The sequence below is a fragment of the Gossypium hirsutum genome, chromosome A05 (assembly GCF_007990345.1).
Source record: "Gossypium hirsutum isolate 1008001.06 chromosome A05, Gossypium_hirsutum_v2.1, whole genome shotgun sequence".
In the NCBI taxonomy this organism is placed as follows: Eukaryota; Viridiplantae; Streptophyta; class Magnoliopsida; order Malvales; family Malvaceae; genus Gossypium; species Gossypium hirsutum.
The window spans coordinates 615587-631505 of NC_053428.1; the positions used below are offsets into that span (position 1 = coordinate 615587).

General features: G+C 34.8%; 1 protein-coding gene across 1 annotated transcript; it reads right to left on the bottom strand.

The window, feature by feature from the left end:
• Positions 1-14085: 14085 nt before the first annotated feature.
• LOC121229195 (rust resistance kinase Lr10) lies at positions 14086-15905 on the bottom strand. Its single transcript, XM_041112682.1, has 2 exons — positions 15708-15905; positions 14086-15626 (listed from the first exon to the last, which is right to left on the bottom strand). Exons 1-2 carry the CDS (start codon positions 15772-15774, stop codon positions 14419-14421), a joined length of 1275 nt encoding a protein of 424 aa, XP_040968616.1. The 5' UTR covers positions 15775-15905; the 3' UTR covers positions 14086-14418.
• Between the last annotated feature and the right edge of the window lie 14 nt (positions 15906-15919).

The following is a 15919-nucleotide window of genomic DNA, read 5'->3' on the forward strand; positions in this document are numbered from 1 at the left end:
ATATCTAATAGTTTACAATTCAATTGCTTACACTGTTTCTTCTATGAGAAACTAGACTCAATAAGCTTTAATTTCATATATTATTCATCCTCTAATTAAATTTTTACAATTTATGGTGATTTTTCAAAGTCAACCTACTGCTGCTGTCCAAAACTGTTTTAGTTCAAGATGTTTATTACCATTTTTCCTCTAAATTTCACAGGTCATACAATTCAGTCCTTGCTCAAGTAGCCTGTAACACCCCCACCCATATTCATCGCCGGAATAGGGTAGGAGGCATTACCGGAGTTTACCGAATTAATTTTCCATTAATACGAGTTAAATACTATTTATTTACTAAAACATGTCATGGTGTCCTTTAGATGGGCCTCCAAAGCCCAAAACATACTTCGAGACCAAACTAGAATCAAATCGAAACCATAAGGAATTTTTTTTTGCTCAATATAACCCCTTTATAAATATCTAACCTTCCCTGCAATTTTTAAAACCGAGACCAATCCAACCAACCAATTCATTTCAATCAATTTAATACAAATTTATACTTCTATTATAATTATACTATTTAACATACTCATCATTCTTTACTTTAATGTATATTCATTAAACAAGTCTTAATATTTATATAATCACCAAGCCTTATACATGCCATATAAATCAAAAAGGAAATTTACAAAAGCTACCGGAGATAATCTGGATAGTGTGATCCTCTGTGTTGATCCGATCCTCCGTATACTTTCACGTCAATCTACAAGAGACATTGAATACACTCAAGTAAGCTTATAAAAGCTTAGTAAGTTCATAGGGATAAAACATAAATCTTACCAAATATTTATACACTTATACTATATACACAATTATTAAGTTCACCTGTCAATCACAGTCATTGGTGAGTTCCCTGTATAAACTCACTACCACTTATCCATTTCCATTAATTCTTTTGGGCCCATTTGTCATATATCATTCTTTAACCAAATTAGGGAATGGTAACGGAAAATTGAGTACTTCACTTTCACTTTGCCATAGTATAACTATGGTCTTGCATATGATCACTTATCACTTTTTAAAATCATAGTCCTGCCACGGTCTTACACTGATCACATTTATCACTTGTCACTGATCAGATAAGTGTAGCTAAAGCTACCACTTATCACTTATCACTTGTCACTGATCAGATAAGAGTAGCTAAGCTACCACTTATCATTTGTCACTTATCACTGATCAGATAAGTGTAGCTGAGGCTACCACTTATCACTTATCACTTGTCACTGATCAGATAAGAGTAGCTAAGCTACCACTTATCATTTGTCACTTATCACTGATCAGATAAGTGTAGCTAAGGCTACCACTTATCACTTGTCACTGATCAGAAGTACTCAAATCCGACATTCCACTCAATTTGATCATTTATTCGATTTTCGGGTTGTTATTTTATTTTCTATTCATTAATAAATATATTTCATCATACATTATATAATTCATAAAATTAACATATAATCATTAAGCTTCAACCATATGAACTTACCTGGGTCGATTTGTAAAATTTGTGAAAATTCAGGGACTAATCAGCTACTTTTTCTTTTCCTCGACTTGCTTCGGGTTCTCGATTTGCAGTAAAAATATGAAAAACCAGCTTAAGAAAACCCTTCTATGGTGTTTTTACTGATGAGAATGCAGAAAAATAATGAGAATTCTCAATAATTCCACTTTAGTCCTAGTTTATTAAGTAAATTTTGCAATATTCCAATTTTGCCCTTAATTCATCAACTTTCCTTCTGATTTCATGCACCTTGTCGTCCAGCCCAAATAGACCTGGGGTCTATTTGCCTTTTAAACCCTCTCTCTTTTATCATTTAAGCTATTTAATCATTTCCCATAATTTTACATTTGTTACAATTTAATCCTTTTTATTCAATTAACTATCGAAACTTTAAAATTTCTTGACAAAACTTTAATACTAACTTATTAACGCTCCATAAATATTTATAAAAATATTTATGGCTCGTTTTAAAAATTTTCAAACTCTCGATATCTCGTTTCCGGTTCTAATTTAATTTTTTTTTATTTCTAGTACACTATTCGCTATTTCAAAAATTTTCCTGACTTCACACTTAACTTATATTCACTAAATTATTAATATTTTCTACTCATTTGTCGGATTTAGTGATCTCGAATCACTATTCCGACACCACTGAAAATTCAGGCTATTACAATTCTCCCCCTCTTAAGAAATTTCGTCCTCGAAATTTGTTACCTGAAAATAGGTTCGGATATTGTGATCTCATTGATTCCTCTGTTTCCCAGGTTGCCTCCTCCACACCATGTCGATGCCACAACACTTTTACTAACGGTACCCGTTTGTTCCTTAACTCTTTAATATCCCAAGCTAGAATTTTCACCGGTTCTTCTGAATAAGTCATGTCGGGTTGGACCTCTATTTCCGTATGAGGAATTACATGTGATGGATCTGATCTGTACCGTCTCAACATAGACACATGAAACACGTTATGAATCTTTTCAAGTTCCGAGGGCAAAGCCAATCTATAAGCTACCGGACCGATTCTTTCAATGATTTCATACGGCCCAATAAATCGTGGGCTGAGTTTTCCCTTTCTACCAAACCGCAAAACTTTCTTCCACGGTGACACTTTCAAGAATACACGATCACCCACATTAAACTCTATATCTTTTCTCTTTAAATCTGCATATGATTTTTGTCGATCGGAGGCAGCTTTTAAACAATCTCGAATAATACGAACTTTTTCTTCGGTTTCCCGAATCAAGTCCACTCCCATTAGTTTCCGTTCATTTAATTCAGACCAATATAATGGAGTTCTACACTTTCTTCCATACAGAACTTCAAATGGTGCCATTTTAATACTAGTTTGATAACTATTATTATAAGCAAATTCGACTAAAGGTAAATACCTTTCCAAGCTGCCGCCAAACTCAAGTACACAACACCTTAACACATCTTCTAAAATCTGAATCACTCGCTCTGACTGCCCGTCTGTCTGAGGATGAAAAGCTGTGCTGAAATTTAATTTAGTGCCCAAAGCCTCCTGTAATTTACTCCAAAATCTCGAAGTAAATCTCGGATCCCGATCCGAAATAATAGATACTGGAACTCCATGTAATCTCACAATTTCAGAAATATACAATTCCGCTAACTTCTCCAATGAAAAATTTGATCTAACTGGAATAAAATGTGCCGACTTTGTCAATCTATCAATGATAACCCAGATTGAATATTTCTTTTTCGGAGTCACAGGCAATCCTGAAACAAAATCCATCGTAATGTGTTCCCACTTCCATTCAGGAATCATAATAGGTTGTAATAAACCCGTTGGTACTTGATGCTCTGCTTTCACTTGCTGACAGATTAGACATTTTGCAACAAATTTACAAATCTCTCGTTTCATACCAGGCCACCAGTATATTCTTTTTAAATCGCAATACATTTTTGTACTACCTGGATGAATAGAATACTTACTACTATGAGCTTCAGCAAGAATATCATTTTTCAATTCTGAATTATTCGAAACACAAATTCTGTTACGATAACGCAACATACCACCATCATCAACGCTATATTCTGAATTCAAATTATCCTGAACCGTTTGTCGTTTCAGCACTAGTTTCGGATCATCACTCTGTAACTTACGGATCCGTTGAAGTGCAAAAAATGATGATTTTCGGCTAAGTGCATCAGCGACCACATTAGCTTTCCCTGGGTGATAATCAATAACAAGATCATAATCTTTCAATAGTTTGAGCCACCGTCTCTGTCTCAAGTTTAGCTCTTTCTGTGTCATCAAATATTTCAGACTTTTGTGATTGGTATACACATAACATTTTTCCCCATATAAATAATGTCTCCAGATTTTTAAAGCAAACACAATCGCGGCCAACTCCAAATCATGGGTAGGGTAATTTTTCTCGTGTGGTTTTAATTGCCGAGAAGCATATGCCACTACTTTCCCTGACTGCATTAAAACACAACCCAAACCATTTAAAGATGCATCACTATACACAACATATGGTATACCTGATTCTGGTTGAGTTAACACGGGAGCTTCTGTCAACATTTTCTTCAACTGGTCAAAACTTTGTTGGCACTTTTCAGACCATACAAATTCAACATTCTTCTGAAGTAGTCGAGTCATCGGCAAGGCAATCATTGAAAAATTTTTAACAAATCGGCGGTAGTATCCCGTTAATCCCAAGAAACTCCGCACTTCTGTTACGTTCTTTGGTGTTTTCCAATTCACCACTGCTAACACTTTACTTGGATCTACTCGAATTCCTTCAGCTGAAACAATATAACCCAGAAATCCAACCTCCTGTAGCCAAAATTCACACTTACTGAACTTTGCATACAACTGCTTCTCTCTCAAGGTCTGCAACACACTTCTCAAGTGTTGTGCATGATTAGGCTCGGTCTTCGAATAGATTAGTATATCATCAATAAATACAACCACGAATCTATCCAAATAAGGTTGAAAAATTCGATTCATCAAGTCCATAAATGCAGCAAGAGCATTAGTTAAACCAAATGGCATTACCAGAAACTCGTAATGACCATACCGAGTTCTGAAGGCAGTTTTTGGCACGTCACATTCTTTAACTTTCAGCTGATAATACCCAGATCGAAGATCTATTTTTGAAAACACAGCAGCATCTTTCAACTGATCGAACAAAATCCTCAATGCGGGGCAAAGGATATTTGTTCTTGATTGTAACCTTATTTAACTGTCTGTAATCTATACACAATCTCAACGAGCCATCTTTCTTTTTCACAAACAAAACAAGTGCACCCCAAGGAGAAGTACTCGGTCTAATAAACCCCTTACCTAACAATTCTTGTAACTGAGTCTTCAACTCTTTTAATTCTGTCGGTGCCATTCTGTATGGTGTTACGGATATTGGAGCTGTTCTCGGGATCACATCAATCACAAACTCAACTTCCCGATCTGGTGGTAAACCCGGCAATTCTTCAGGAAACACATCAGTAAATTCATTAACAACTGGTAACTATTTCAACTTTGATTCAGAATCCCGAATATCAAGAATGTAAGCTAAATATGCTTCATTACCCTTCCGTATTAGCTTCTGAGCTGAAAAGGCTGAAATAATTCGGACATTATCTTTCATATTTCCAAACTCAGCCGAAATCATTTCTCCTGTCTGATTTTTCAAATCAATCCGTTTCTCTCGACAGTTCACTACAGCGTCATGTTTTGTTAACCAATCTATTCCCAGAATAATATCAAATTCCCGAAAGGGTAACAACATCAAATCAGTAGGGAATTCACAGCCTTTCACTTTCAGTGGACAATTACGACATATTAAATTAACCATCACACTTTGACCTAATGGATTAGTGACTTGTATATCATAATTAGTGGACTCAACAGATAATTTCTTTTCAGATGCTAGCATAGTGCAAATATATGAATGAGTAGACCTAAGGTCTATTAATGCATAAACAGTAACATCATAAAGATAGAAAATACCAGCAATTACATCAGGAGCCGTAGCCTCTTCCCTTGCTCGAATGGCATAGGTACGTTCTGGTGCTCTATTCTCTGATTGACTAACTGGTTCTCTTATACTCGAACGGGTAGCCCCTGTAGCACTGCTCTGGCCCGAACGTCTACTTCTTTGGGGAGTGGTTCTCTGTATCTCTTTCTGATCCACTTCATCTTTTTGCAACTGGGGGCAATCTCGAATAAGATGATCAGTAGCCCCACATTTATAACAAGCCCCCATCTTAGTCCTGCATTCACCGAAATAATGTCTTCCACAATATTGACACTTAGGCCGGGAAGTATTCTGAACACTGCTCACACTTGCTACAGTCTATCAAATACCTTGAAATCAGATTGTCTTGATCTACCTCTACCCAATCTTCCCGGCACGGATGTAGTTCGACTAATTTCTTCTCTAGATTTCTTCACCGGCAAATCTGAAAATGACTTAGAAGCACCTCTTTTAAATGACTCTTTATTTTTCCGATCTCGTTGCATTTTTCTGTTATATACTTCTTCAAGCTTTTGAGCACGGTCTGACAGAACAACGAACTCTCGTATTTCATTAGCCCCAATCATCATTCTAATCTCATCATTTAACCCTTCTTCAAATCTGATACACATTTTTTCTTCAGTAGGTACAATGTCTCGAGCATATTTGCTAAGGTAGACAAATTCTCTTTCGTATTCGGCCACTGACTTATTTCCCTGCCGTAGATTAAGAAATTCTCTCTTTTTCTTATCTAGATATCTTTTCCCCACATATTTCTTTTTAAACTCGTTCTGGAAAAATTCCCAAGTAAGCTTTTCTACAGGTACTACAGCTTCCACAGTTTCCCACCAATTATATGCTTATTCTTTTAACAATGAAACGGCACATCGTAGATAATCTTTCGGAGAACAAGTCATCTGTTTAAAAATTCTTACCAAACTTTGTAGCCAATACTCAGCTTTTACAGGGTCATCGTCTGATCTCTCTCGAAATTCCTCAGCTCCAAACTTTCTAAGCTTTTCGATCGGAGAACGTTTACTAGTTTCAATTATTGAAGGAGGTGGAGGAGCAACCGGAGGTACCATAGGTGGTGCAGTAGGGGGAGGAGGTGGTTGAGACTGATTTCTTTCTTGTATCATCTCCTTATACCACTGATTCATAACTCCATAAATCATATTTTTAAGTTCTCGCTCTCGCATCATAAAAATTGGAATATCACTACTTGTTCCTTGATCTGGAGTCTGCACCCTACTGTTAGCTTCCTCCTGTTCAGTACGTTCAGGTCTATCTAACATCTTTATAATCGGAGAGTATCTATAAAAATGACAAAGATTAGATCGGATCATACACATCACACTATCACAGATTTATATGGCTTGTATTTCTAAACACTTTACACATAACACATGTTCCAAGAACCGGCTAAACCGGGCTCTGATACCACTAAATGTAACACCCCTTACCCATATTCATCGCCGAAATAGGGTAGGAGGCATTACCGGAGTTTACCGAATTAATTTTCCATTAATACGAGTTAAATACTATTTATTTACTAAAACATGTCATGGTGTCCTTTAGATGGGCCTCTAAAGCCCAAAACATACTTCGAGACCAAACTAGAATTAAATCAAAACCATAAGGAATTTTTTTTTGCTCAATATAACCCCTTTATAAATATCTAATCTTCCCTGCAATTTTTAAAACCGAGACCAATCCAACCAACCAATTCATTTCAATCAATTTAATACAAATTTATACTTCTATTATAATTATACTATTTAACATACTCATCATTCTTTACTTTAATGTATATTCATTAAACAAGTCTTAATATTTATATAATCACCAAGCCTTATACATGCCATATAAATCAAAAAGGAAATTTACAAAAGCTACCGGAGATAATCTGGATAGTGTGATCCTCTGTGTTGATCCGATCCTCCGTATACTTTCACGCCAATCTACAAGAGACATTGAATACACTCAAGTAAGCTTATAAAAGCTTAGTAAGTTCATAGGGATAAAACATAAATCTTACCAAATATTTATACACTTATACTATATACACAATTATTAAGTTCACCTGTTAATCACAGTCATTGGTGAGTTCCCTGTATAAACTCACTACCACTTATCCATTTCCATTAATTCTTTTGGGCCCATTTGTCATATATCATTCTTTAACCAAATTAGGGAATGGTAACGGAAAATTGAGTACTTCACTTTCACTTTGCCATAGTATAACTATGGTCTTGTATATGATCTCTTATCACTTTTTAAAATCATAGTCCTGCCACGGTCTTACACTGATCACATTTATCACTTGTCACTGATCAGATAAGTGTAGCTAAAGCTACCACTTATCACTTATCACTTGTCACTGATCAGATAAGAGTAGCTAAGCTACCACTTATCATTTGTCACTTATCACTGATTAGATAAGTGTAGCTGAGGCTACCACTTATCACTTATCACTTGTCACTGATCAGATAAGAGTAGCTAAGCTACCACTTATCATTTGTCACTTATCACTGATCAGATAAGTGTAGCTGAGGCTACCACTTATCACTTGTCACTGATCAGAAGTACTCAAATCCGACATTCCACTCAATTTGATCATTTATTCGATTTTCGGGTTGTTATTTTATTTTCTATTCATTAATAAATATATTTCATCATACATTATATAATTCATAAAATTAACATATAATCATTAAGCTTCAACCATATGAACTTACCTGGGTCGATTTGTAAAATTTGTGAAAATTCAGGGACTAATCAGCTACTTTTTTTTTCCTCGACTTGCTTCGGGTTCTCGATTTGCAGTAAAAATATGAAAAACCAGCTTAAGAAAACCCTTTTATGGTGTTTTTGCTGATGAGAATGCAGAAATATAATGAGAATTCTCGATAATTCCACTTTAGTCCTAGTTTATTAAGTAAATTTTGCAATATTCCAATTTTGCCCTTAATTCATCAATTTTCCTGCTGATTTCATGCACCTTGCCGTCCAGCCCAAATAGACCTGGGGTCTATTTGCCTTTTAAACCCTCTCTCTTTTATCATTTAAGCTATTTAATCATTTCCCATAATTTTACATTTGTTACAATTTAATCCTTTTTATTCAATTAACTATCGGAACTTTAAAATTTCTTGACGAAACTTTAATACTAACTTATTAACGCTCCATAAATATTTATAAAAATATTTATGGCTCGTTTTAAAAATTTTCAAACTCTCGATATCTCGTTTCCGATTCTAATTTTTTTTTTATTTCTAGTACACTATTCGCTATTTCAAAATTTTCCTGACTTCACACTTAACTTATATTCACTAAATTATTAATATTTTCTACTCATTTGTCGGATTTAGTGATCTCGAATCACTATTCCGACACCACTGAAAATTCAGGCTATTACATAGCCCATCTATTAAACTAATTTTTCTCAATTAACATTTTTTTCCATCATTCTGAACTATTACACAACCTTTGAAAATAATAATTTTAACACTAAACCTTAATTCACAACTTTTTCACAATTAGGTCCTAAAATTAATTTCTATTGAAATTACTTGATAAAATCATCAAAAACAACAAAATCAAAGCTTCAAATTCATTTTATTTCATCATAAACAGTCAACACTTATCAATGATAGCTTTTAATTTTGTTCATAAAATTAAAAACTAATGAATTAAACACTTGGACGTAATTGTAAAAGTCATAAAAACATAAAAATCTCAAAGAAAAGGGCAAGAATTGAACTCACATATGTCAAAGTATGAAAAACCAGCAGCTTTTAGACCTCCCATGGCGTTTTTGCTGAAGAAAAATGATGATATCTCTAGATTTTTCAAATTTGTCTTGTTTTATATGTTTAATTTATAAAATTTCCCATTTTGCCCTTGTTTCTCCTTGTCTTTTTTTGCTGATTTTCTTGCCCAACCGTCCAGCCCATACAATTTGGGTCCAATTGCCTTTTAAATCCCTCCTTTTTAATCACTTAAACTATTTAATCACAATTTAATAAATTTTGCACTATTTTCAATTTAGTCCTTTTTAATTAATTGACTAACCAAACGTTAAAATTTTCTAACGAAAATTTAACACTAACTTAATAACACTCCATAAGTATTTATAAAAATATTTATGGCTCGGTTTATGAATCCAAGGTCTCGATACCTAGTTTTCAACCCAATTTACCTGATTAATTCTTTTAAAATCGCAAAATTCATAAATTAAAAATAATTCTTTTAAGTTCGCGCTTGGCCTATAATTATTATTTGTTAAAATTTCTAAAATTACTCATCGGATTTAGTGATTTCGAATCACTGTTTTCGACACCACTGAAAAATTTGGCTATTACAAGCTATTTCTTTTTTCTTTTTCCTAATTTTTTTGTTGTAGGTAGCACTGCATATTCACCATTGCTTATGCTTGTAATTTGTAAAAAGGTACTCATTTGCAAAATTAGGAAGGTAAGATCTAAGAGTTGAGTTTAGGGTTTAGGTTTGATGGCTATCATGATCACTAAATATAAATTTTTTACACTTTAACTGAATTAAACAGTAGTATAAGAAAGCGGGATTAATCTCAGAGGGATTAGGATTCCTAATATCGTCTTTAGCAGGACCAGATTTCAAAATTGCAGCAATTGTCTTGCCCACGACTTGTAACGTGCTAAGCTGAAAATAAATCAAATAGGAATTTTAGTTGATTAAGGTTAAAAATATAAAAATAAACAAAACGAAATAATAATCAAATTATAATTGCAAAATAAAATTAAATAATTGAAATTGATTTAGGAAATCAGATATGAAAATTCTTAGGATTAGACTCGGAATATTCTAGACTCGAGTTGATCCTTGAAAATGAAATTTTCTTTCCAAACGATAAGCTGATTATAGTGGCCAAGGACGCCTCAACCGTCAAGTCTTTCTTGTGTAGTTGATTTCGATACGACCTACAAACCAACCTTTACCGACTATCTAACCACATAACACGTGTCTGCAATTTAAGATCTCGACAGTCTTGCTATCTAGAATAGCCCAACTTGAATTAACAGTCTCAACCGCGTGAATTGTTTAAATTTGATCACTATCTCCTTTAACGGAATCCAACTAGCCTTTTCCCATGTTCATAGGAACTCGAAGACGATCGTCTTGTTTCCCCAACTGTACACCAAACTACTCTAACTCAATGTGTTTTTTGAGTTGAAATTGAATTTACTTTAAGGGACGATTGTGACTATCGTATATTCCAAAGAGATAATAAATACCGTGTTGTAAAGTTTTAGCGCGAGTTTATATCTCACGATTCTTGATCGAAATGATGACCAATCTAAAGCTAAATAGATTAGTTAAGAATGAAATTAATCATATTTGATTGGATTACGGAGAGAATTAAAAGAATAAGTAAAGAATAGAGAGAATTAAAAGATCTATCTTTGGTGCTCCCTTTCTAAGGTGTGGCCACTTTTACGTGAGAACCTCATTTGGTCTATTGGGGATGGATCTTATATTCGTAGCTGGAAAGACGCTTGGATTCCTGAGGTTAGTCCCCTTTTGCCTTATACTCTAGTCCATTCTAGTCTTAATTTGGAGTGTAATCTGAGAGACTGGGTTCTATCGGATGGTACTTGGAATTTGGATTTGGTCCGTTTATGGTTGCCTGAAGATATTGTTATACGTATTGTTAGTATTCCCCTTCCACACCCTAATGGGGGAATTGACAGGATCATTTGGGCTCGTTCAAGATCTTTTTCCATTCGAAGTGCTTATTGGACCTTAAAAGAAAGCTCCTGGGGTCCTTTAGATGATTCTTGGAACCTTGTTTGGAAGTATCAAGGCCCGCAGAGAGTTCGTCTTTTTCTTTGGCTTGCAGCCAAACAGAAGCTTCTAACTAATGCTGAGCGTTTCAGGAGAGGGATTGGGTAAAGTAGTGTGTGCTCTCTTTGTGGACATGATTCTGAAGATATTCTGCATGTTCTCCGCGATTGTCAGATGGCTAAAGAAACTTGGATGCTCATTGTTCCTGTAGAGAGACGGTTCAGGTTCTTTTCTGACCCTTTTCAAATTTGCTTTTCTACTAATCTTTCTTGTTATAATAAGTTACAGGACAAAGGAATTACTTGGTCGTGCCTCTTTGGAATAGTTGCTGGGAGGCTGTGGAAGAACAAGAATCTTTTCATTTTCCAAGATATTAATTAGTCGGCTTCTGAAACCATTAAGTCTTCCCTCAGCTGGGATCTTCACTTTGAACCGTTTTTTATTGAAGCTAAATCTACTGTATCAAATCATGGAGTTCATCATCCCTTGGCTGATAATTGGGTCCACTTATTTACGGATGGAGCTGTTGCTAGAGATTCAGGAAATGCAGCAGCAGGAGGCGTGATCAGGGACAGGAGCGGTAATTAGATTCTGGGGTTTACTCACTATCTGGGTAGATGCTCCCCTTGGAGGCAGAACTTTGGGGCATTCTCGATGGTATTCTTGTATATTTAAGTAAGGGCTATAAAAAAGTCTGAATGCAGTCTGACAGCCTTGAAGTGGTAAAGGCTTTGTCGATGGAAGTACCAGTGGACTCAGGCAATACAGTTCTCAGAAGAGTTAAAAGACTTTTGTGTTCTAAAGGTCAATGGGAAATCAAGTATGTTCCCAGGGAGTGTAATTTAATTGCGGATCAACTGGCAAAAATCAGTCTCTCTTGGAAGTCATCCCTTCAGCTTCTTGAATCTCCTTTTGATTTGGTGATTTCGGCTATTGAGCAAGACCATACTTTTAGGATTCTTTAGGAGGTTTTAATTGGTTTTTGTAATTATTCTCACCAAAAAAAAAAATCAATCGCATTAAAATATAAAAAGAGAAAAGAAATGGCAAATTGCTTTAAATGCAATAGATACAAAAAAGTGCTAAATTGCCTTTTAAATTGAAGTATTTCCGGTGTGTATTCATGCCACAATTACAAGCCTTTATATAGTCGTCTCAAAAAATCAATTTCACATGATTTTCTTCTAAAATTATGCTTTAACAACCAACCACAAAATCAGATTTTCTTCTAAAAATAGGATTTTGTCAAAGTTAAAAATATGATATTCTTTATTAGCCTAAAAATAATTCTACAATTTTCAATTTAACTCCTCATCTTGCCTTTTGTTCCAATTTAGCTTGATTTTTCTTGTTTTTAAACTTTGACACTCCAATTGCGTCCCTAATAAAATTTAAGTAATAAATCACAAGTTTAGTAGTATTCTATTGAAAAATTGACCAAAAATAGGTACATTAGACACATAAAATTAAATTGCTATCAAGGGTGCATTCTTATTACTTTTCAATCCTTAAATCAATTAGGAGATTAATTTTTCTTTAGAGAAATGTTTATGAATACAGAAAGATATATGTCTGTCTCATTTGTGCTTACCTTGCTTCTACCTTCTACGTGATATTTTTCTTAATTTTAGAGTTCAAGGTGCTTTGGGATTAACTCATTTCTTGTAGGTTGTCAACTTTTTTATACGAGGGATTGAAATCCACAATCAACCTTTTATGTGATATTTGTCCTTTGTTATTATCCTCGTCAGCTGTCCTATGCCCCTTGCCATTATCCTTTGTCAGTTGTCCTATCAAATATCTACTGATCGTAATGGAGACTAAGGCTACCTTTGGTTCACCGCTTAACGCCAGTGAGGTGCAGTTGGGCTACCAACCTCACTGGCAACCTGTTTGGTTGAGCATTTCAGTGCAACCAAAATCAATTTTCACCACACTGATATCCCAAAAACCAACTGGAGCTGAAAGCAACAGTAAGTTCACTGGTGCAGCAGAGGTATTACTTTTATTTATTAATTTACCATTTTATCCTTGAAAGTTTCTTTATCAATCTTATTTTTTTTTCAGATTTGGCAGCCAAATTCTGCTGATAACGAGGAAGAAATACCTCTGCCAAATTCATTAAAATATTTATAATAAAATATTGGAAGATAAATTTTAATATTTTATTAAATAAATTTATAAATTCACATATTTTAATAATTTTATATAAGTAAAATAATTTAAAAAATTCTATTATATATCAATTCTAATCTGATGTCCTTAATAGTCATTTTTCATTCTCACATCACCGCTACAGCTGCGTTTGAATCCAAACACACACTCCACTATTATTTCTAATCTCACCGCTACAGTATCTAATCTCACCGCTACAGTAACTAATCTCACCGCCACCGCTGTTTTTAACCTTATCGGAGGTAAACACACCGTCCATCCAAGCTAAGCCTAAGATCTAAGAGACCCAAAGTTTTTGAAATTTTTTATTTTTTCTTAAAATTTGTTGAAATTTTTAATTTAGCCTCATCCCAGTTTTTGGGATTTTTTATTATGCCGTATTTTCTTTTTCTTTTTTTTCTTTTTAATTTTAATTAAGCTCTTTTAATTTTTTTCGAAATTCTCATTAGTTTAATAAATTTTTTTAAAAGTTTTAATTAAACCCTTAATCTTTTTTCGGAAAAAAATCTCATTAAGTTCACTAAAATTTTTAAAATTTTAATTAAGTCCCTCAAAACTTAATCCCAAGATCAACCTACGATAATCTTATTAGACTTATGGGTATGATATAACAACTAGTTAACACATAAATGATAAATCTTTTTTCTACAACCCTTGTGTGTGCCTGTGTTTTCCTTTCCTCGCCTTTTTCCACAGAAATAGTAGCAACAATTAAAAGTTGATACTAGAACTGCGCTCCATCATGAAGTCCATCGAAACTGCTCTAAGCTTAAAGAGCTTACAACAGCAATTATCACTTTCTAGCTAATTATAGAGTGATAGAAATAGCTAACCAATATGCCTTCCATTATGATTGTGGTAGCATATAATTTACAACCGATAAAGGATCCAGTTGAACTAGGTGGAGGCCATTTCAATTCCATATTTTCTCATGACAGGGGTTGCACATGCTAAAGTAGACCTTGCTACCACTGAAGAGGATTCCAAATCACAAGAGTTATCAGTCCAAGTGGTGTGAGTTGAACCATTATTTTTATTAGGGACAACATTAGAACCGATCAAATATGTTGCAAAAGGATTTGGAGGGGTAGGGATCTCCAATGCTCCTTCCAACATTTTCACCACAATGCTCATCGAAGGCCTCGAATCCTGCTGATATTGAACGCACCACAAAGCTGTTTTCATCATTCTCTCGGCCATATCTTTGTCCATCTCCTCAAATCCGCACACTATCAGTAACTCAACAACATTTCCAGCTTCAACCTTCTTCCATACCCATTTCGGAAACCATTCTTGGCTTTCAGGCAGATTACTATCAAAGTTCCTTCTCTTACCAATGATCTCAAACAATAACATCCCAAAGCTGTAAACATCACATTTATGTGTAACAGCATATGGTGCCCAAAGCTCTGGTGCTGCATATCCAGGAGTACCCCTTCCTCCTGTCATCGTTACATGTGTGTTTTCTCTGTTGCAAAGCTTGGCCAATCCGAAGTCAGCCACTTTAGGCAAGAATTTGGCATCTAACAGAACATTTCCAGGTTTTATATCGTAGTGGATGATTCGATGTTGGCATTCTTCGTGCAAGTAAGCAATCCCTTTAGCCGTGCCTACAGCGATTGCCCGAAGCTGCTGGAATCCTAGTTTCTTGTCTTCACCAAACAAAAACTTGTCAAGTGAACCATTTTCCATGTACTCGTAAACAAGAGCTCTAAGGTTCTGCTCGAAGCAGAAACCGTAAAGTCGAACCAGATTAAAATGGTGAACTCTTCCGATTGTACTTACTTCCGCCATGAACTGTTCTTCTATCCTTTTATCAGAAGATCCATACAGGACTTTGACTGCAACCATGGTTCCATTACTAAACATTCCTTTATAAACAGCTCCGAAGCCACCTGAACCAAGTAAGTTGGTGAAATTATCGGTCGCAATCCGTAGCTGTTGGGAGGTAAACCTGATAGGCTTCTCCCTTTCCATGTCGTTGAGGAATTTATCCATGGTTAGTGTCAGAAATTGAGAATCTGGACAAACATTGTTGCTGCTTTGTATTTGAGACCTTTTACGACATACGTATACTAAGATGACTACCTTTATAATAATGGCCGCTGCATATCAATCAAAATCCATAATTAATATCATTTCTAAAACCAATAACGAAAGCAAAGCAAATCAACTAAAATTTTTACCTATTATCACAATGGCATACGTAGCAGTTGAACCATCGAATGTATTACCTGTCCCTGGACTTGACATTAATGAAGAGAAACAAACAGAGCAAAATTAGTAGGTAAATCGCTAATGTGCAAGGAACAAAAGACAGATTATATATTCATAGCCTCTTAAGAAATTTCGGAGCAATGGGATTTCTTCAGGAAATCCGATTATTCCAATTTCTAGT

Bases quoted from the DNA above. Each gene is read 5' to 3' on its own strand.
- LOC121229195 (XM_041112682.1), bottom strand. From the start codon at position 15,774: ATGTCAAGTCCAGGGACAGGTAATACATTCGATGGTTCAACTGCTACG. The intron at 15,627-15,707 runs GTAAAAATTTTA...ATTGATATGCAG, and splicing joins GTATGCCATTGTGATAATAG to CGGCCATTATTATAAAGGTA.